The 23,996-nt window shown below is 40.4% G+C and overlaps 1 protein-coding gene across 2 annotated transcripts in view; it reads right to left on the bottom strand.

The window, feature by feature from the left end:
• Window positions 1-23,996, bottom strand: part of LOC129194286 (plexin-A1-like) — a 316,667-nt gene that overhangs the window by 250,179 nt on the left and 42,492 nt on the right. For both annotated transcript variants that reach the window (XM_054799421.1, XM_054799428.1), the window contains exon 2: window positions 9,305-10,602. In XM_054799421.1, the coding sequence (XP_054655396.1) occupies window positions 9,305-10,456 (1,152 nt within the window). In that variant the 5' untranslated portion in view covers window positions 10,457-10,602. The remainder of the gene's footprint in view (window positions 1-9,304; window positions 10,603-23,996) is intronic.

Genomic DNA, 23,996 nt, shown 5'->3' with positions numbered 1-23,996 from the left:
TAGATGTTCCATTGTGTATTCAAAGAGAGCATTTTATAAAAAAAAATTTACAGTAAATGTCATGCAAATATGTGCAGATCTCACTAGACGCTTTCCCAACGTGTTGCCCGCAGGCACCAGGTAGCACCTCATGATCACGAGGCGCTCGCAAGCCTGCTTTTCATTCAGGTTTTCAGTTAATAATGTGAAAACACTAGAAAGAAATGCATTCTATTTATTATATTTTAAATTGTTTTCAAAGTAATTGTTGTCAATGTGTGCATAGATATACGTATCTAGTGTATATAGCCTATACGTATATCCATTCATACAATATATTATTTAACACTGTTTTCAAGTTTTAAAAAAAACAACTAATTTTTAAGGTGTGGCGGCTTTTATTTTGTTGTGGCGGTGTGTCACAAACAACTACATGTAGACCAGGGGTCACCAACGTGCACCAGGTAGCCCCCCACAACCACATGAGGTGCCCGCAAGCCTGCTTTTCATTCAGGTTTTCAGTTAATAATGAAAGAACAGTAGAAAGAAATGCATTCTGAAATACAAAATGTGAGTTGTGGACACCAGCATTTTGTTAACGTTCTGGTAAAACAAGCATATTTGCTTTGTTTGGGTTTAAAATAAGCTCTGGAAATAAATGTCACAAAAATGAGTAGCTCTTGGCCATTTTCATTTTGTAAAAGTAGCTCTCACAAGGAAAAACGTTGGTGACCCCTGGTGTAGACCCTGACACCTATAATTACCTTTACACTCGTATTATGCAAAATAGTAGATATAATCAGGGAAAATAATATGTTTAAGACGTTAATAAAACTTGTGCTTGTGTGTGTTGCTTATTTGTGTTACAGATGTGTGAACAAGAAGTGACATCAGGAGTTAAGAGTTGAGTTTTAGCTGGATTACGGCCGCAAAAGTAGACCGTGTTGTTATTATAATGATGATGATGATGATGATGATTATTATTATGCTATTATTATTGTGCCTGTTTGAGATCATTTCAACCCAAAATAAAAGTCAAGTTGTTCAGGCCATCAAGTCGGGTCCTTGTCTCACTGAACAATTACTGACCAATGTAGAATGTCACATTTACAATTTCAATGCATCTTCTGCCTTGTATTTGTATTTTTGCTCATTTAGCCATTTTTATGCTTGAAAACGCATAATTAGCAAAAAATATGTATAATTTCCTTAAATAAGCATGTTTTTTTTTACTATTAATAGGCCGTATGCAACCACATAACAGCATGATTTATTAATTAATATATGTTTGAAAAACCGTGACAGACTGACCACAATGTGGCGAGGCACCACTGTGTCTATAATTCCCCATGAATTCATTTTATCCAGACATTTTGGAAAATTGTATGCAGTTTGGGAAAGACCCAACATTAACAAAACTGGTCTAATTACTGTGGGAACATTATGTTAATTATATAATTTAAAAAAATAATGCCAGTATAGTCATTTCCTGTAAGCGGGACCAACCTAAGTCATTACTGGTAAAGCTAATTCAAGTGTACAGGTCACAAAGATGTTAATGAAATGGATATCCCTTGTGTATGAAATCAAAGTGTTACCACTCATGAGACTGGAAGACACAACTGGGAGGTGTCGTGTCATCTCATAGCAAGTGTTTTCTTAAAGCCGCTTTCAAAACTAAGTTCAAAGACAGTTCAATTCACAGAAGGCAAAAAGTTCCAAGAGTGGGCCGCCCTTCAAAAAGAGGACGCTGCGACGTTTCAATCTCAGTGTAAAAAATATGAATGCATCACAAACATTGTGACTTCTTGCAGAGTTTTGATGTGAGTGGCTTTATTTGTCCTTGACGATTGCAAGAAGTAACCTCATTGTCTTTTGAAATAGCTTCAAAAAAACAAATTCACTCAGAACTAGGCTAAGGTAGAGCGGATTGCTCCCGGGATCCCCCTACAGTTGTGACCAGCTATTTAGTGGACAATAGAAATAGACAGCGGTTAACGCACGTTGTGACAAAGACATGGTCAAAAATTAGACTTAAAGATTTAAACACTAACCGCAGAAGTAGTGGCTGAAGACTTCTTGTACAGTACAGTGGATGGCCGCATATTCATTTATTCAGCATTCAGTGTTTTTTTTGTTACATTGTTTTATTATTTCAATTATTTTCTCCAAAAATAGGTCATTTTTCACAGAAATCGTGTCTCATTCATTCATTCTAAGTCTGTAATAATTACTAAAGATGTGACAATAACAATTTAAATGAAGGCCGAGGCAGATAGCGGGGATCTGATGTACCCTATTAACAGCAATTCCACAGCAGAGTCTCAGATTCATTTAAGTATGGAGTCTATGGATGGAGTATGGAGTTTCTAATAAAATACACTTTGATCATCAGCTTGAGACAAACAAATGCCTCCCTTTTCCCATCAGGAAAAAAATGTAAATGTAGTAAAAGTATTTACTTCATAAACCCTAATGTTTACACATTACTGAGCCCATTTAAACTCCGATGCTACCCAAAAAAGCTGCATCCACTGAGACCCGTAACCAGGAGCTTAACTAAAATAAAGTGTGGAGTCTTATCAGAGTTCTTATATAAAATACACAGTGGTAAGTGCTTCCAACTTCTACGTCCATCAATATGGAAGATGACTAAAGAAGGCAAACTGTGGTAAACACCATTATGCAGATTTAAGTCCTGTCAAGGACCATGTACCACCCCTCTACAAATTTATGTTTCTTTTTAATACGTATTATGCCCCAATTAGTCGCTGTTTGCATCATCAGCTTGAGACAAACAAACACATCATCTTTTCCCATCAATTCGTGAGGCTATTTAAATTCAGTTGCTACCCAAAACAGCAGCACCCAATGAGGCACATAAACTGTACTTCAGATGAATCCAAGTGTGGAGTCTTACCTCAAGACACATTGTGGTAAATGCCTTCAACTTCTACACATCTTGATCAAGTTTGATAGCTTCCCTGTTGAAAAGAGGGAGGGGTTTTGTCTGGATGAACTCACTTTTCTCTCTAGAAACGGGCGTGCATGAAAGCTTCCACCTGGCACGGCGGCGTAGGCAATGAGCTGTTGCTTCAGCGAAACACCGAACATGCCTACAAGATGATAAATTCATCACAGCCACGTCCCAGAGCGAGTGCCTCTGACACGACCTTGATCGATTGCCGGCAAAAACGACAGATGGCCATAAAGGACAATCATGTAACTGTACACTCATTTGCATAATTAAATGCAAGCAAGCGAGGACACACACACACTTCAGACTACAAGGCAACATGACGCTGAGCACATTACCATGCGGGCTTATGACAAAGATGTAACGCTTATATTGCCCGGCATCAGCCATGACAGTCTTCAGAAGTTAATGAAATATGCAGAGCTTACAGATGCTGAACATAGAAAGTAAATGTGCAACGATCAGCATGGCCATGGTGCGGGATTTATCAGCAAATACAAACACTTTGAAATATGTTGCCGTTGAATACGTAGGAAGGCCTCAACTGATTTATTTGTGTCAACTAAAGAACAGAGACATGAGTAATTACTCTACGTACAGCATAATTTAGCTAGCTTGCAGCTACGTTTTGCTATGCATTTCATTGGTTAGACACAAGCAAACTTAAGTGTTGACAATTTCGTGCAGGGGTAGAAGCACATATGTGTGCCTTATAACACGCACGGGCGATTAAAAAAAGCATTCATGATGTCCTCCTGGGATCCATGTAAACGTGTGCGCTGATTTGAAAGAAGATGTACACTTCATTGTACAGCTACTGTAACATCTCACTATACTGATGAACACATATACACTGTGTTCCAAATTATTATGCAAATAGGATTTTAGTATCATGTTCTCAATGAAATGAATGGATGGCATTGTGTCTTAGGACTCTTTGGAATGCTGATATCAATCTGGGACAACTGTCATAATTAGTTTGCCAGGTGAGCCCAAGTAAAAGAAAACTGGTGTTCCATTTTATTAAGCAATATTATGAAAACATTCCATAATTTACAAAAAATATCGTACGGTGAATAAATGTGTGGCTGATTCAGATGACAGCTGGGATTGTGCTGATAAAGGCATAATGAGAAAGGTTTCTTACATTCTAAACAGTTCTTTTTACAGAACAGAGTTTGCTAGTTTTTTCTTACCTGACAGAAATGTTTCTGCCAGACAAATTTATCAAATCAAGAGAGCACCTGCTAAAAAAAACATTACAAAGCAGCGGGGGAGCCAGAAATTTTTCATTAGGGTGGCCAAGGTGAGACCATTACTCATAGAGGTGTGGCAACAAGTTGATACCTGAAATGTCTAGATGGCCAGTGGGGTGGCCAGAGAATAACCAAGGGTGGCCCACAGCCGCCATTGGCCACCACATAGCTTTGCCACTGCGTGCAAGCTCCCTGCATGATGACACAGTAATCCGGGCACAGTGAGGGGGAACTACCGATGTAGCTACAGAGCCGAATGTCCATTGTCCAGCGTGAAACAGCGGACATGTCTGCATGGTGGTGTTGCGTTTTTTTCTTCTTGTGGGTGCCGCAAATCGAGTGGCAACCAGCGTTGAGGAGCATTACTGCACCTACCATGTTTACTATTATCTAGGAGAGTTGCTGCTGTACTTTTATTGTATGTTTTGACTACAATGATAACAAAGCTTTTGTACAAGCGCAAATTTTTCTTCCGACGGCTAACAATCTATACAAATAAAAATTTGAATCCATTGTGTTGGTTGCTGAGGTAAAAAACAGATTAATACTTCCATGCTTTTATTTTGAAAGCTTACTTTGCACTGAGCAGGAAGTCACTGTGTGAAAGTTTTAATGTAGTATAACTAGAAAGTTCTATTCTTGTTGTGGGGTCACGAAGCTTTGTGATGAAGAGGTAGATCATACGACAACACACGTTGACATAAACCAGAGCTTCTCAAATAGTGAGGTGGACCCCCCTGGGGGGGACGGTGAACTGTCAGGGGGCCATGAGAGGCAGGGAGTACTTTCAGTGTTAGTGCAGACCTGCCAACATGTACAAATGGATCATACTCAGCATGCAATTTGACTCTTGCATACACTTCTATGCTTCACAGCTCTCCATTTTGTTGCATTTCGCTGGTTATATTTTCCAGTTCAGTCTGTACAGTACACATAAATAAATAGATATTATCAGTTTTTCAATCGTATTCCTAATCGGGGGGGAATGACTAATAACAATAATAATAATAACACCACAGACATAAAATGACTAAATACAAATGCATGGTGGACAAAATGTGTCGACATTGTTGACGTCCACGACCACTTCCAAGTCCACCATGTATGTTGACGTTGACTTAAGCCGGCACTTTTTAGTTATATGAAGAAGACGGTGAGGGGGACTGGGACTTGATGAGTCAGTCTATAGACAGGTTGTTAACATAAGCAAGACTGATTTAAGCAGGTTCCATTGTATACGTACGTTTAAGCCCTTTCTTACCCTTTCCTTGGAGTCCTCTCATGTGCACACTTATTTTACATTCAATCCTCATCCTGTTCTCTATACACCATTTCAACAATAATTCAGCAGTTGCAAGCCCCCACCCCCCACCCCCCACCCACCATATCTCTCTCTATCACCATCCTTTCAGTCTTCATCAGTCTGCATCAATCTAGCCCTTCTTTCATTGCATCAGCTGTTCTGTCAGCATTGTGTTTTCAGATCACATTCAGACGCTGGCTTACACACTAAGTCACTCTTTACCTCATCACTCAGCGGAAAGTCAAGAGGAGGTCACAGCCGGGATGGTGACAGAGCGAGAGCGGAGAGTTTGCAGATGAGAGGGAACAAAAAGAATCAGGAGTGAAGATATGAAGGATGTTAAAGTTTACAATATTCACGAAAGAGGAGGTCAGGGGAAGAAATGGGAAGGTCAGATTGAAAGAAAAGGCAAGGTTTGAATGGGACTGGAGAAATCATCACGCAAATAATGAGGCTAGATTGGAAGACACTAAAGAGAAAGTGAGGGCAGAGGAGGAAAGAGAAGATGGGGCGAAGTGGAGAGTAGTTCAGAGATTTATGGCAGGCTGTTACAGAGAATCGACTGAATAACAGGAGGTGAGACCAGTTGAATAATTCATGAGGATACAGGGCACCCATAATGCTCATCTATGAGGAACGGGGAAGACAAGCCATCGGCAAATTGCACACAGTGTGAATTATTCCAACTGGTGATTACAGCTTCCTATTCTGTCCTTCAGTAGAACACCCTCAGAATTCAAACGCAGTTCAATCAAAGATGCTGTTGAACATTTTCATAATGAATAAGAATTATGTTAAATGTTCCAATTAATGGCTATACTCAATTAGCCACAATCTCTTCCTGTTGCCAGGCACGTGGTCTGCCAATAACCGCCAGGGTCTCTCATTAGCCCCGGTCAAACAACATTGCCATTAACAGCTGTGGCTGTAGGCAACCTCCTGATGCAGGTTTTTTAATTAACTCAACAGGATGGCAGTAGCTGCATTTGAAGTATTATAAGTGGTCAGCATCCAGCAGCTTTATGTACCTCTGCATGTGCTTTAAAATGTTGGGTTGTGCAACTAAGCTGTTAGTGCGAAACTCATACGAAACTTCTAGTTGTACTGTTGTTCACAGTGAACTCATCTCATATTAGTGTTGGCTGAGCAGTTTGCACCTTACACTGTTACAACATTGGTTCTATTGTAGCTGTATTGTGTGCAATGTACTTTTTTAATAAATGACCATGTGGTCAAGTTTGCTGGGTTTTTCTTTCCACTTTCTCATGCACTCCAAAACATGATTAAAGTTTAAAAATTAAGTTGTTATAAGTTATCATGTTATGTAAACAATATACAATGAGTTATATTTCAGTAGTAGCAGCCTCTTTCCAATTATCAGCTGCTTCCAATGAATGACCCTTTCCTCGTGATTTAGGTAAATATATAATATAATCCAGTGCCATGCTAGCAAAAAGTCCAGGGTGTACCCCGCCCTTCGCCCGATGAAGCTCCAACATACCGGCGACCCGAGTGAGGACAAGCGGCACAGAAAATGAATGGATAATATAATGCAATTAAATCCAATATACGTAAAATTCATTATAGGGGTCCAGCGTCTATGATCATACAAGTTTGAAAAGGGTACCAAAAGAGACATAGCAAGCAAAAATGTAAGTTATTTTCTATTTGCATATTAAAATAAAGTATCACTTGTTCTCTTTCAGTTTATGAAGAAAAACGTGCAAGAAAATATCACATCGTGGTATATTTCGTGGCAGCAGGGTACTGTTTACTGAAAGCGCAATTGTAGCATATACATAAAAAAAATTCCAGTTGATTTACTTCTTATTATCATTTTCTGATAAATGCTTGATTTTCTCTTTGTATAGCTAAATAAATTAGCTTTAAGTCAAAGGTTTTGAAAAAAAAATTTTGACATTTTTATATATGATTCAATGTGATTAATAAGTGTCTCACCGTTTTGTTTAGTTTTTTTGTGCATACACATAAACACACAGTATTGTGCATGCTAATTATTACAATTTATGCCGGTGAGGCTTTTTCTGCAAAGTTTTTTTCACCGCTTATCACGTTTCCATCACGTAACACAAAGTTAGATCACGCTACGAACTTAGTCCCAAACTCACCACTGTGTTCTTCAGTACACTGTTAGTTACCACAAGAGTAACGCACTTCACCCTCCAAAAACATGACGTACAACAATAGTTCTCCAAAGTGTATTAATAATGATTAGAAAAAAATAGCTCAGTAGAAAATCGAAACGTAACGCGTACCATGGACATTTCACCATATTTCTGATTTTGAATCATTGTCACTTCCGTCATTCCCGGAATTTTTACGAAACAATCAGACTATAACCAGAAAATACTTTGAAGTTGTTTACATTTAAGGAGGTGTAACGTTTTGTCGTAGTTTGGTGAAAGTACATGTTTTGGATGCAGCAAAGTGCGTTTTGGTGCACAATGAGGTGTTGTACTTCGGAAAAAACAGCAGCTGAAACATAAGTCCCACCGTTTTATATTGTTTAGTTAATCGTCTTTGTGAGAAAGTTTTTCATGTCACAAAATGGCAATGCACAAATGAGTTGAAATTGACTTTAGATTGTGTTTTATACACAACAGACACAAAATTACTGTAAATTCCTGTGCATAAGCCACACCCACTGAATTTAGAGGAAAAATAAGATGTGTACATATATAAGCCGCACCGGACTATAAGCCACATATATCCACATCATAAAATGGCATATTGTGGCACGCACAAGTCTGTGAGGACCAGGCAGCTCTTTTGTCAAGAGCCAATCATGAGCTTTGAAAAAAACCACAATGAGCTTGTCAAACCATTGGAAACTGCAGGAGGTCATTGCTCAACATAACAGTCTGACTCACTGTGTAATCTGACAAAGAATACTAAACTGATCACACAGCAACTTAACACTCAAAAGGTACACCTAAGAAATAGAAAAACAAGTACCAATACGAGTTTAAAATGGAAAAAATATATATTTTAAGGTTTCCCCATAATGTATTGCGTCTGAGCAAAGCATTTAATTGGAGGACAAGCGGCATAGAAAATAGATGGATGGATGGATGCCGCCGCAATGCTGTCTCTGTCCACCCACCAGTGGGAGCCAAAAGAGACAGAGCCCAGAGGGAGGGTGACATCATTGCAGCGCCCCAGCAGGTACCAATGAATGATTTGCTCAGATGCAATGTATTATTGGAAAACGTATATCTTTTGGGTGTTAAGTTGCTGTGTGATGAGTTTAGTGTTCTTAATAAGATGACACAGTGAGTCAGACTGTTATATTGACTAATGACCTCCTACGATTTCCATTGGGTTGACAAGCTCGTCGTGAGTACATTGATAGCTCGTGATTGGTTCCTGCCAAAGAAAAAGCTACCGTTTCCTCACTGACTTGCGAGTGGCACAGTATTTAAATGATTATTAGTAGTTCTGAAGTAAAGGAGATGTCATGAGATTAGGATTTAGCCATAAATTAGCCGCACCGCCGTCAAAGTTTAACAAAAAAGTAGCGGCTTATACACTGGAATTTACAGTATTCCACACTGTCTCCCCAGTTAATTCAATATGTTTGTAGTATGTTTTCTTATGGCTTTAGCATTAAATCACTGTTGTCTGCATCAAGTCCCTCAAAGTCATGGCAGTGCCGCTGGTACCCCCCTGATACCTTCATTGGAGTTTTAGGCCTCCACAGTGAAACTAATAAAAAGACAGCTACTGTACAAACACAAGTGGATCAAAGAGTCAGGATCAGCCACTCACCGAGTTGATGCAGGATAGTTCCTTGTTGAGCAGCCAGGGTAGAGAGAGTATCCCCACTCCACTGTAGCACGACTGAATCCTTATTTTAATCTTCTCCTTTATCTGCTTCATTGTGAACAGGCACAAAGCTGTCTCTTTGGGTGGCTTGGCTCTGTTCTTCTGGCCCTGGGCAAACACAGCAAAAAGAACCGCCTCGTGCTGCGGAATACCAAGCGATTGAGCCAAACGGGACCCCGGTCGAGCCAAATAAGCATCCTGGATCAACCGATACTCCACTCCGTCCTTGGTGCAGCCAATGGGGAACTCGATGTAGGAGTAGAATTTGGGGTCATCCACGCAAAGCCGTACAATCTTTGAAGTGAAGAACTGCTCACTGCCTGCATCTGGGGAAGTGAGTTGGGTGTCAAGCTGTAACGTGAGATAGTAAACAAACTGCTCACTGTTGAAGCCGTAGATGTAGTAGATGTCAAATGCTGGGAATTTGGAGAGGGTGTCTGATGGGATCTTCAACTGCGAAGAGACAAACTCATCCTGGTAGACGAAGCTGAACATGTCTGCATTCTCCTCATTAGACATCAACTTGCGGCTGGACAGGGTTGGAAAGTACTCAGACTTTCCATCAATGGGAGTACCGACAAAAAGTTTCCCGCCTCCGCCGAAGACATCTGGAGAAATGACCACTCCAGACATGGTGCTTGCCTCAGCAACACTAGATAGATAATGCTCCTTACGGTGGTGGGGCTCGCCCAGCTTGAACAAATCATCCAGACGCAGGAACTGGCAAATTCCCTGGGAAGTACTCCCACAGGCAATTAAGCGGTTGTGGGCGGCATCAAGCAGCAGCAGTTTATTGATATTGGGAGTCTGCACGAGCTCGTGGGGGCATGACTGGACGCCAGGCGGAGGGTAACAGCGAGGGTTGTCTGTCACAGGGCCGGTCACATGGCTTCGTAGCTTGGTGAGGTTGCTGGACAGCTTGTAGATCCAGTTGACGGCACCCAGGTAGACCTCACCGGATTTATTATGGACCACCAAATGTGTAAGGCCCCCTTCCGGTGGGGAAAAAGACAGGAGAGAGGAAGGGGGATTAGAAGAAGAGGAGGTGGTCGTGGACAGGGGGAAGATCAGGAGAAAGATGAGAGGTGAGACCATGATGGTAATGGGAGGAAAGAAGAAGTGTAATCCACTTCCAGGTGTTGATAGAAGTGGCTCTCGGAATTGACTCCCTTGCTCTTCTGATTTCCAGTTCTTGTTCTTACAACCTCATGCCTGTTGTTCAGCCTCATATGCCTCCAGCTCTGAGAACGGGAAACAAAGTGGATATTATAGACAAAGTTCAAGTACAGGTACAGATACACTTTGAAAACTCAAAAATGCTGCTAAAGAAAAAGAATGGAATGATCTGATATTCTAAAGCAGGGGTCCCCAACCACTGGGCTGGTTCGGCCCCGCCCACAGACCAGTACCGGGCCGCGGGAAACTTTCAGGTGCAATGATAAAAAAAACATGTTAAAAAGTAAATAACTACATCAAATTGTATGCAAATGCACATACATTTTGGAAATATGGGCCATTATTATATTACAAAAATTATATTTTTCCAAAAGGTTTCCCAAGGTTTTGGCAGCGACTCATCCCACTTTGTTCAACAGTCCTTAAACACACCATTGTGCACGGACAGACTACCATAGTGTATTTTTCCGGTGTTTCTTTCACCTCACATTTGGTCCTAAATGCTGATACTATGTGAGAATGCTTAAAGGTAAGGTTTGATGACGTCATTGAGTGCTGATGTGCACATTTGTTCTGTTCACAACCTCAAGTTAATTCATGCTTGCACACCGCCTGTTACACACACACATAAAACAGTGACATATCTTCTCTCTGAAAAAAAAATTTAAGGCTCCTAGTGGTGGATGGTTGATCTGCATTTATTTTGTGACTTTAATTTGTGAATGTTGTTCCTGTCTTAGTTTTACACACTACATAATAAATAAGATAAATGGAATCACTATAATGTTCTATAATATAGTGTGTTTGTGTAGAATTGATTGCTGATTGGATTGAAGCAATTGAGGCAAAAATGAGTAAAATGTACCAGCTTCAACCAGCTGAGGTGCTGTTGATTCAACTAGTTTGCGGTTAGGTGGTCCTCGGTTTTCCGTGTTCCGTGATTATGAATGTGCTTCCATAAATTAATAAAAAACTTAAATTTGGTCCATGAACACGAAACTCTCTTGAGAACTATGCGTGTGAATATTCTCATTGGAGAACTAGCCCCCTAACTACTGGTTAAACTCTTAACCGACCGTTAAATATGCGTGTTCAAAACATGGTTAGTTACGTCGTTACGGCACCGTCAAAGTTAACCGTGTGGTTGACGTCACTGGTCAGGGCCTATATCCCATAATTCCTCATTTTGTTGAAAAAAGAAGTGTAGTCAGACTGTTTAATCACGTTTAACAGAAGTTGGCCCCCGCTAAGGCAACGGCGTATACGCTCGGCCACCGCTGATGGTCCTGCTCCGAAAGTTTTGAGCTGCACAAAATATTGCCAGCGGTGAGGAGCGGGCAATTTTCCGCCACGGCAAAGTTCATCACCGCTCCAACAACGCCTAGTCAAAGTTTGGCGCCGCTAGATGCAAGTTCGTGGACGCTTGGGTCCTCTAGGCCAACGCAGAAATCTTGAACGCTGGACCACTGCTGCTTCGCCAGCTTTGCCCGGGCGGTGATTAAACGTTGCACAAACTTTGGTGGAGCGGCTGTAAGCGTTTCACGAGCAGATTGCTGGAACGGTGTCAGGCATTGAAGCAGCGATGAAGCAGCGATCCATTGTGGTGATGAACTTTGGTTTGGCGTTGGTATGGAGGTGTCGGAGGGAGACCAGAATTTGGCTATAAATACGGGGAGAAATGGACCAGGAGCACAATAGTCTATTGTGGCATTGCTTTGACTTTAGCGCCCTCTGTTGTACAGTTGCTGAAAATGCTTGTGTTCATCTAATTCCTTTATAACTTATCTGACGGCTGTCTTTATTTTCACACAGTGAAACGATCTCTATATACACTGAAGCTAACCTAAGCTTCCATTAAAACGTTGCAAATGATGTAAATAACAATACAACGTTGGAGTTTATTAAAATTCACACTGAAGCAATGCAGCATTATGTGTTATGTAAAATACATGGATAACTGATCTGCATGCGCAGAACGCCGCTCTATCAACGCTCGCGTCACCACTAAACCGATGTTCGTTACCATTAAACCAACACTAAAGCAACACCGGCTTCAGCGGTGCACCCCTAGGACAACACCCGTGTTTTCGATTTTTTTTCCCATTTTGTGCACGGTTACGAGCGGTGATGAATTTTTTCACTGCTCCAGGGACGCTACAGCAAAGTTCGGGCGGTGTGACAGGGCCTATACATGTCAAAACCTGAATACCACCTGTATAAAGAAGGATAACATGAGATCAACTATGGCAGGTTGAGCTACCTCCATGCAGCCCTGTTCCACACTATACTATTTTGGCGGGCACCAACACTGACAGGGAAACAGGAGTTTAGAACATTCAGAGAACTTAATTCCCCCATAGACAATCAACATTTTAAAGAAATAACTATCAAACTTCGAGATTTGAGTAGTAACCACATTAGTATACGATGTTACAGTCGTGGTAGGATATCGCAAGTTGCACTACTGTTTGTTGATTACCGTAGTCGATAGAAAGATAAAGAAAAGGAAAACAAGCCCTCGGACGATGGCGATCACATAGCTATGCTAATGTTGGCAATGTTTGTGTCCTCCTGTTCCACTCCATAATGTTACGTTCTTGAATGTACAGTATGTGATATATGGCTTCTATTACATTGGACAAGTGCAGAGTTACAGTGTATATGTAAAAAGTGGATAAAGTCCACAATAGAGCTTCTTAGAGCCACGCACTATCAGTAACAGGTGTGAACAAACAGCTCATTAGCATTAAAGCTACAGATACACAAAATGGCGTGTTCCCAGTAAGGATTATTAAAGCACTAAAACTAAATTCCCACATCAAGGCTAGATTTTAGACAACACAGTTCCAATACACTACTGTGGGACCTCTAAGACTTATGAGACCTTTAACTCCATAAAGTCCATAAGGCACGCTTCCTATTCTCCAATTCATCACATTCCTCTCCCTTTCTTCCCTTCAGACACTTCACTCTGTCAATAGTGTCTTTCATCCAGAGCCCAGACATAATTACAGTGGTCCAGAACGCCACACTGTTGCCAATCCCCATCAGGACAATACAGCCCCTGTTTAGAATCCCTGACACACACCCAGACAAAATATGAGCAGGCTACACACACTTAAGAGCATGTGGTCGAGAGCATCTTTTCACCATCACGCACTTATCCCACTGACTTCACTGTCCTACGATATTAAAGGACAACACAGCCCACACACACACACACATACACACACACACACTTATACTGATACTTCCCTGCACATTTAAAAATACTGAACATAATGGAGTATCTACTTTAAAGTGATGAGACAGGAGAGCTATTTTCATCATCACAATTCTATAAATAACAGGGGAAAGAAACGAGCAATGATGAGAGCAATCATTTGATAAAACTGGGACAAGAAGAGGAAAATGCAGATGTCTATGAAGTGGAATCTTGTCCGTTTTAAAAATTGTTCTTTAATGTCTAAATTAGACCAAATGGAAAAGTCTACAGGTCCCACAAATGTCATTACATAAATAGAGAAAATGGGACTGAATATTCAAAATGGGGCACACATTTGCCTCCTCCTGTGCACATACTGCGTCTACAGTCGACTCTAACAATTAGTGTTGAAAAAATGTCTTAAAAAGATCATCCTTGTATAAAAAGAATCTATGTGGATAAATCCTTAGTATTTCTGGTGCCTAAAATTGAGACAAAACAAATTCATATACTCACTTTCTACTGCTTATCCTGTTCAGAGTGATGGGTGAGCTGGAGCCTATCCCAGCCGACTTAGCGCATGAAGAGGATACACTTTGGACTGGTCACCAGCCATTCTCAAGGCACATATAAATGGACAACAATTCACGCTCACAATCACACCTAAGGACAATGAGAGTTTCCAATTAGCCTACCATGCATGTTTTTGGCATGTGTCTCCATATTTAAAAAAAAAATCAATATTGATGTTCATAGTGCATGTGAAGACATCCTGCATCTGTTCTGTTCTGACACGTTTAACGAAGCTCTGGACCACTTCAAGTCGATTCATGTTGATGAATATCTGTCAGCACCTCAATTACACATGCACACTTATACAGACACACACACACACAGTTGCTGACCTTTGCCAAATATTAAGGCTTAATTTATACAAGGCACTTCTTGAGCACGTCCCCTGTCAACTAGAATGAAGTGTGGACATGAGGGAGCACATCCTGCTTCTGTCTGATCTTGTTTGCTATCAAAATTGTCCATACCATGGGCAAATAGTTTTCCTGACATTTTTGAAGAAAGCCTATTTCACATTCGGTATTCTGGTTACTTTGAGAATTTTCTAGAGCAGTGGTGCACAAACCCCGGGCCGCGGCCCGGTACCGGGCCGTGGGTTATTTGGTACCGGGCCGCACAGAAAGAAAAAAATTATTTCCATTATTTCATTTTTTTATGTTTTATTTATAAAAGTGGCTGGATTCTCTCTGTTACATCCGTCTCACTTGACGCATGTCCATTGTGTGTGTGCTAACTTGATCTCATGCCGCACAGATAGACTACTACTGTATTTCTACCATTTTTCTTTCACCTCATATTTGGTGTCAAATGCTGATACTATGTGGGAATGCATAAAGGTAAGTTTTGATGACTTATTGAGTGCTAATGTGCACATTTGTCTCAAGTAAATTCATGCTAGCGCACTGCCTTTTACCACACACGTCAAACAGAGATGTAATCATCTCTCTGGAAATACTTGTCTGGAACTTGAACTGGTGGATGGTGGGTCGGCATTCATCGTTTGCTTTTAATTTCATGTTATTCATGTCTTAGTTTTACACAATACATCATAAATAAGATAAGTTAGATCACTATAATGTACGACCCCCTCCCCCTCTGGTCCGCGGGAGATTTGTGGGAACAAAAGCCGGTCCGTGGGTCAAAAAAGGTTGGGGACCGCTGATCTAGAGCACAGTACGCAGTACACCACAGTACACTAACGTGACATGACAGATCAAGTGTACCATGGGAAATTATCCAATGTAATGACACTGGTCCCAAAATTATAACATCCTACAAATAATGTATATTTTAAGCACGCACAATCTATCGGTGCAGATTTCATTAATTTTGGGGCACCTTAAAAAGGAGGTATATATAAACATATATTTATTCATATTCCTATGATCCAACTACATCAATCTGTGTTCGGCATGTTGCCATTCCGGACGACATATATCGATCTAACATTGTTTAAAAGGTAATCAATTGATTGCATTGATACTAGGAAATAAAGCATTGGATTTAAGCACGGCAAGCTTTATATGGATGTGGTTTTTTTTTTAGCGATTTAAATGATAAAGACATTAAACGTTACCCTATTCAGTCTGCCTGTCTAAATAATTAAGCCACCATTTGCAGTCCAGTGTGTGAAAACACTTTGGCTTTTAAAAGGGAGATGTTCTAAATAAGTCCAAATGAGTCACCTCTTTGTAAGAAGAAAGCTTTAGATGCACAAACAGTGATTCTAATGCGATTTCTTCACCCAAAGAGAAAGAAAAACCACAAGCGAGACAGCCAGAGCAGAGGTGATAAGGTAGCAAGCAAAAGATGTGTTGCCTTTGACTGAAAATGCCATGAAGTGGTGGAGATCTAAGGATAAAGAGAGATTAGTTTCAACCCTTGCTAAACGGTACCTGTGTATTCCCGGCACAGGTGTGAACACACAGAGAAGTGTGCGGCCAGATCATGTTGATCAGTTGATATTTTTGAGAAAAAAAAAATCAGTCATTAAAGTCAGTCATTAAAGAGTAGTTGGTTACACTTGGTGTTTTGTTAAATATTAGTGCATTGCTGTTTGTTTTTTAAAATGAAAGAAGTAGCAGGTTCAACCACTGCTCATTTAACCTGAAGAGAAGTTGGTTTCACTTTAATGTTTATCTTAATGTTGTATTTGCAATTATTTTTATGTTGAAAAACAGCAAAAGTAGCAGGTAAACCTACTGTTAATTCAACATGCAGAGATGTTGGTTGCACTTTATTTTGATATTAATATTGTATTATTTCTATGTTGAAAAACAAAAGCAGAAGTGGCTGGTAAACCTACTGTTGAAAATGTGGTTGCACTTATTGTACTTTTATTGAAAATTTATTGAATATTGAAAACAAGAGCAGAAAAGGTTAACCTCCTGTTAATTCAACCTGAAGTGTTGCTTGCACTTTATTCAAATAAAATGTGAATGCATTTGCCATTAATTGTTGTTTACTTGTGTTTTTATATCCATAATTAATGTATACCTGATTACCTAACAAAAAACAACGGGAATCTCGGAAACTTCATCTGCGCTGTCCAGTATCCAGGTATTTATTTCACAGTCACACTGGTTGATTTTTGGTCTAAAAAGTTGCTACGTGTTGGCCACACAGTCTGGGTTTGAATCTCCATTGGGCGTCTCTGTGTGGAGCTTGCACGTTCTCCCCGTGCGTGGGTTTTCTCCGGGTACTCCGGTTTTCTCCCATATTCCAAAAAAAAACATGCATGTTAGGTTAATTGGCGACTCAAAATTGTATGAATGTGCGTGTGAATGGTTCTATTTCTATATGTGCCCTGCGATTGGCTGTACTCCAAGTCATCTGGGATAGGCTCCAGCATACCCACGACCCAAGGGAGAATAAGCGGCATAGCAGAGGGATGAATCGTTTAGCATTGTATCGTTCTAAAGAAACCAATATCACCCTTGAATCGTATCGGCAACCACAAATTATGATATGACTCAAATCTTTAATAAAGCACCACATTACTGCAGATGCACTGCCCTGATTCATCTGTCAATCTCACACTTCACAGTCTTTCCTCACGTGCAAACAAGCTCCCGAGATACTTGAACTCCTCCACCTGGAGCAAGACCTCACTCCCAACACGATGGATGCAATCCATCCTTTTCGGCTGAGAACCCTCAGATTTGGAGTTGCTGAGTCTCATCCTAGAAGCTTACCACTCAGGTGCAAACGACCTCAGTAAACAGTGAGGGTCACAGCTTGATGAGGCCATCAGGACCACGTCATCTGCAAATAGCAAAATGAGATCCAAAGACCCCCAAATTGCCCCTGCTAATTCTTTCCATAAAAATGATTAACAGAATCGGTGGCAAAAGACAGCTTTGACAGAGGCCAACTTTCACCGCGGGAACAGGCTGGACTTTCTGCTGGCAGTGCAAACCAGGCTCCTGCTGTGGTTGTACAAGGACCGAATGGCACGTAGTAAGTGTGCCAAAGACACCGTGAGGGATATGGTCGAATGCTTTTTCCAAGTCCACAAAGCACATGTGGGGGGGTTGGTTATATTGTCTGAGGGCAGGCTCGCTGTGCCTCACTTTGAAAACTTCCTGTCTTTTGTCACTTTTTGTGTTATTTTATGAAAATACCAAAAATATACACGTTCATCATATAAAATTTCACTTTAACTCAAAATGTGAATAATACTGGGCCTTTCTGCAAAGACACATATAGTCACTTGGGTCATAGGGTGTTTGTTTTTTTTTTACATGACGTAAATGACGTGTGGTTGCTCTATACCAGGGGTCACCAACGTTTTTCCTTGTGAGAGCTACTTTTACAAAATGAAAATGGCCAAGAGCTACTCATTTTTGTAACATTTATTTTCAGAGCTTATTTTAAACCTAAACAAAGCGAATATGCTTGTTTTACCAGAACATTAACAAAATGCTGGTGTCCACAACTCACATTTTGTATTTCAGAATGCATTTCTTTCTACTGTTCTTTCATTATTAACTGAAAACCTAAATGAAAAGCAGGCTTGCGGGCACCTCATGTGGTCGTGGGGGGCTACCTGGTGCCTGCGGGCACCACGTTGGTGACCCCTGCTCTATAGGTTGTAGTCAAAATGCTTTGGAGCACATGCTAGCATACATGTAATACAGATATCCTTTTATAGTTTTGTAATCCTTTAAGTTTTATAATTGTTAAAAAAATCGACAAGTTGACAAGACATTTTGGCGGCAATTTTTTTCAACCAATCTTGCTCAAATTTGTACAGACATGTTCATGTCAGTCCCCTAAAAATGTGCACCAAATTGGCCGTTTTTGTCCAGTAATTCATAAATGGATGTAGCTTAGCTAACGTTTCTATTGGGATGTCAGCCTCAGCACATATTGCTACAAAATCTTCAACAAACTAATTGCATTATTAATGTAAGACATTTTTATGACACCCTTATTTTGTTTGCACAATCAGACAAGTGCTGTATGTTTTATAATGGCAATTGATATAAGCTGGGTGCAAGAATAAACGTGTCGCTCGTGTTTTTTCACGCAGAACCTGCAAATCGACAGTGGGCATTTTAAAATGGTCCTTACATTAAAGCGGTAAAACACAACACAATGAAAATGTACTGTACTCATCCAGCCTGAGTCGCGCACACACACAGCCGCACTGCTAAACTAAGCTAACTCCGGTAGCTTCCATTCACGCATTTGGAAGACAAATTTCTGTTCTATAGAACAGACAATAAACTTCTATTCTATTCTAACAGCTTTTACCCACAGGCCATCAGGCTTCTCAACGAAGCACTCACACCCGCCGCACGCAACACACGCACACCCTCATAGCACTTTATTATTTATTTATCTGTATTAATGTCTCTTATGTTGTTGTTGCTTAATTTATTGGTATTTATGTTTCTTATGTTCTTCTGTTTTTTCTTTCTTTCTTTTTTGGGAGAATGAACAGAAAAAGAATTTCATTGCATAGCAGAACTACCTGTTTTACTGTGCATATGACAATAAAACTCTTGAATCTTGAATCTTGATTCTATTCTGTTCTATTCTATTCTATTCTATTCTATTCGCCGTAACAGAGGAGCTATGGAGCAGAATATCCAATGTCCAAAGTGAAACTAACTTCATCACGGTACACCACGGACATGTCTGCATGGTGGTGTTGCGTTTTTTTCTTCTTATGGGTGGCGGGAGTCAAAGTGGCAACCAGCTTTGAGGCGCATTACCGCACCGACCATGTTGGAGTGTGGCTGAGAGTTACGAGTGTTATACTGCATTTGCTCGATTTGCTGGTTTTGCTCGATCTTGTGGCGGAAGCCAATATTATTCAATCTTCAAAATACACTGGATCGGTAGGCCATCCCGATCCTGAAGATCGTATTGGGACATCCCTAATATGTACTATACAAATTAGCTCTACTGCACACAAAGTGTAAACATTTACATTCCAACCCTTTCCACTTTTTCAGGCCAAACTGCAATGTAAGGGGAAACCATCAGATCAAGAGTAGGATTTGGAACTTAAGATTTCTTTAGATGCGCAAATGACACCATTCTTTATATTTTAGGTTATGAATTTTTAGATAAATTTTATAAAGTGTATTTGTCGCTGATCATTGTTTTAGGTCACTCTGAACATGAATCACGGGAAGGTACCCGTGAGTTCGCAACACATGATCAGCAGCATGAGAAATAATTGACATCACCACAAATGACAGAAGTGGGACTCAAAGCCTCAATGCTTCTGCTTTATGAAAACATCTTTGTTCACTTTATGCATCATGGGACATTACAGAGTCAATGCACTTTTATGCTGCAAAATCAAAAGCCATTTACATTCAATATTCAATCTATTCTATTTAAAACTGGACCCCTTGCAGCAGATGGTATCAGAAGTTAAAGTCGCAGCACAGGTCAGGTGAGGATAACAGAGAAAGCGGGACAGGCACTCAAACGTGAAGAGATTTTTTATTTGGAATCCATTTTTCAGGAAAAGGCGTTTTGACGAGCTGTTAATACGGCAGGATGGAGTCCACTCACAGCCTCTTCATGCTGGCTGAACAGGGTGCAGAAAAGACACACATTTTGTTGAATAGCTGGCAGAGTATGGTGTTCGTCATGTGATGTCATTTGTCAGTAAAAAAAAAAAAAAATGCTACTATAAACTCAGTTAATCTGTTATTTTTCATAGGTCAATCAATCCCATTCACCTAGTAAAAACTGCAGGTTACAATTGTAACTCATGTACTTTGCAGTGCAACACACTCTTGTCACGCCATAAACATGGTGAGAGGTCAACACTGAAGATATACTATGAAGGACAAGTGGAGTGCCAATTCAATTTGGCCACTTTGCAAGAACAGTACCCTCTTGCCCTGGTATATTATCTTTGGGCAACAACAATTTGCACAGTAATGATTTGCGCAACGATTACTGCAACAAGCTCGTACAAGTTTTTTACAGATAGAGTGGAACCTTGAATAGCATCATGCCTGTGAATATTCTCATTCATCAAGGTCATTGTATTCTCGGGGTATTCAATCGATCGCAACTGGACTCTTCAGGTTGTCCTAGAAGACGTTTCGCCTCTCATCTGAGCAGGCTTCATCAGTTTATGCTCAAAGACCAGGTGGGACACACACCAGTCAGACTAGATAGGACAGCTCTAGTCTGAGAGCTTGGTGCAAGATTCAGTCTATTTATGCTCCAAAGGAGGAGTCAGATCCAGAGTGGAATGGTTGGCTCTTTAGTGGTGTCAAATGCCGATTGTTAAGATACAATGGAGCAGCCACACCCGCCAACAATGGTCGTTTGGGTGGTATCACCGTCGTTAGCATCCCATTCAGATGTAATTATGGTCATGGACCCATCTGAAACCAAGGTGGCTATTCCTTGTTTATAGCTTAGATAGCGTCATTAATCATTTCTAGAAGGACCGTCTTCAGCCAAAATGGACACTAACTGAATCAATTTTTCCCATATGAAATAACGTAAATCCAATGAATCCGTTCCAGAAAGCCAAAAATGTTAACACAAACCTTGCAGACAACAATTCAAAATGCATTTAAATACATACAAATGATGAATAAAAGGGATAAATGAACCTTAGGGTCACATTTACCTTCATTGAAGATGTGACTGTTCCCAAAGATATGATGTGGCAGCAAGCTCATCTTCCTCTTCAACACCACCTGTCTGTTTTGCCATAAGTTATTTATTGAATTCAATCGTGTTTCTCAGCTCAATAACCCAAAATGGAGTCAAAGAGAGTTGCAAGTGCCAGCATTTTGATAAAGAAGGTGAGAAGCACTTTTGAATTCAAGATATAACTAATGACAAAGCAGGAAGGTGGTGTTGAAGAGGAGGTGTTGATCTCGGGCCACATCATGTCTTTGGGAACAGTCATGTCGTCACTGAAGGTAAAAGTAACCTTACAATTGTTTTATGCATGTAAAACTATAAAAATGTTTTTTGTGATACAATTTTTGAGAGTCAACCGCTGATGATGTCATAGACAGGCGACACAGCTGACTTCCAGTTCTCGTTGCCATTTTGTTAGCTAGCTAATAGGATGCTAATAAGGACATTTGTGATAAAAAAATATATTAGGAAAACAGTTAGAATCATAAAGTGCATTAACAACATGATAAAGCGCCCGCCACATTGGACGCAAAACGAGGCAAAAATTTTGGCATAAATTTTCAACAAGGTGGACGCCGAAATTGTCCATAAAATTATGACTGACGTGGAGTTTAATGTCCGATATAAAGCTGTTAACACACAGACAAGGGCCCTCAGTCATGAGGGATGCCCACTGCAACATCTGCACGTAAGCATCCGCCGTTTGACGACCTCGCACCACCCGAATCTCCAGTGTTCCACTGAATGAAAAAGCACCCCAGATCATGAAGGACCCCCCTCCACTGTGCCAGGTAGAAAACATCTCAGGTGGGATCTCCTTGTCATGCCAGTAACGTTGGAAGCCATCTGGACCGTCAAGGTTACATTTTTTCTCATCAGAGAATAAAACGTTTTTCCACCTTTCAATGTCCCATGTTTGATGCTCCCTGGCAAAGTCTAAACGGGCAGTTTTGTGGCGTTGAAGGAGACGAGGTCTTTGAATTCTTTTTTTGTTTTTCAACCTTTTTCCCGCAGACACCGTCTGATGGTTATTGTGCTGCAGTCGGCACCAGTAAGGGCCTTAATTTGGGTGGAAGACCGCCCTGTGTCTTGATGGACAGCCAATCAGATCCTCCGGTTCAGCGCAGGTGTGATTTTTTTGGGTCTACCACTTGACTTTTTTGTTCCATAATGCTCAGGATCTTTCAAAAAATGCAGAATGACTGTCTTACTGCGCCCAATCTCAGCAGCAATGGCACGCTGCGAGAGGCCTTGCTCATGCAGCTCCACAATCCGACCGCGTTCAAAAAGAGAAAGCTTCTTATCTTTAGCCATCAGGAGGGCATGACAGTGTGAATGCCTGACAGAAAATGAACATTTTGAGCAGATTTTGGCTTTTATAGCCTGTGGTCTTAAACTTTTGATCAGGTGATAAACAACCTATTTCAGTTTTTTTTGTTTTGTTTAAATTACAAGTTCCAAGTGTTTTTTGTGTCACTCCCCCTTCTTGCTTTTGCATATTGTAGCTCTACTTAAAACCTGATTAAGATCCAAATGTGCAAAATGCAAATTCTAGCAATTTTTCAACTGGTCTTAAGATTTTGATCAGGTCTGTATATACACAATATATGTTTTTTGTTATTATTGGTTGTTAGTTTCAACATCAGCAACATGAGTAATCAAAGGAGTTGATTACTTGGTCATAATTATACTTAATATGGCAATAAAGACAATTACACATAATTTCTCAATAGTTGTGTACATAATATGTCGGTCAAAATAGCTATGTAAGGTTCATTAGGAGACAGAGTTCATGTATTACATCTAGTTAGCATTTGCTATCAAACATTACCAATATACAAGAATTGAAAATGATTATGCAAAAGACAAAAGTCAAGGCAACATTTTAAAAAGGTTTCACCAATGGGAACATTGTCCAGTTCATCATGAAATGGTAATTTCAGAAGCGGACGTGTGGAAAACACTGATTTCTGTAGTGGAGTTCATGACACAAAGCAAAGCTATCAAACAATACTCTTTTTTTCAACGTAACTAGTCGCTAAAAGTGAACGGATTACTTTTGTTACAGATATAGGCATCTTACCGCTGAGTTACTTTATCTGTAATCAGAATAATAAAGATGAAAGTTGCACCTCCGTGTGTAGCTTTAAACCCCACGGGGGAGCAAGAGCGAATCAGGAGGGGAGCTTCATGTCAGCTGACAGATGCCATACGACATCTACAAAGTGACGTTTACGCTATCGACCCAAACTACTTTGGCGATCGACCGGTAGGTCGCAATCGACGTAATGGGCACCCTGATTTAGATCAAGTAAATCAATTTGTCTAGTGGTCATAAAAGCTACACTGCAAATTCCTCAACAACACATGCACACACACACACACAAAACACAACCTACTCTATTGTCTGATGCAACACAGGGAATGTGCTATGAACTGAGTGTGTGTCTGTATTGTATGTGTGTGTTGGCGTGGACTGCTGCACCATGCGGTGGCAACACACTGCTGCGTTTACGGTCGCATTCCACCAGTGACACAATGACC

The sequence above is a fragment of the Dunckerocampus dactyliophorus genome, chromosome 1 (genome assembly GCF_027744805.1).
Source record: "Dunckerocampus dactyliophorus isolate RoL2022-P2 chromosome 1, RoL_Ddac_1.1, whole genome shotgun sequence".
Taxonomy (NCBI): domain Eukaryota; kingdom Metazoa; phylum Chordata; class Actinopteri; order Syngnathiformes; family Syngnathidae; genus Dunckerocampus; species Dunckerocampus dactyliophorus.
The sequence above is the reverse complement of the archived record's forward strand: the minus strand, read 5'-3'. Positions and strand labels throughout refer to the sequence as shown.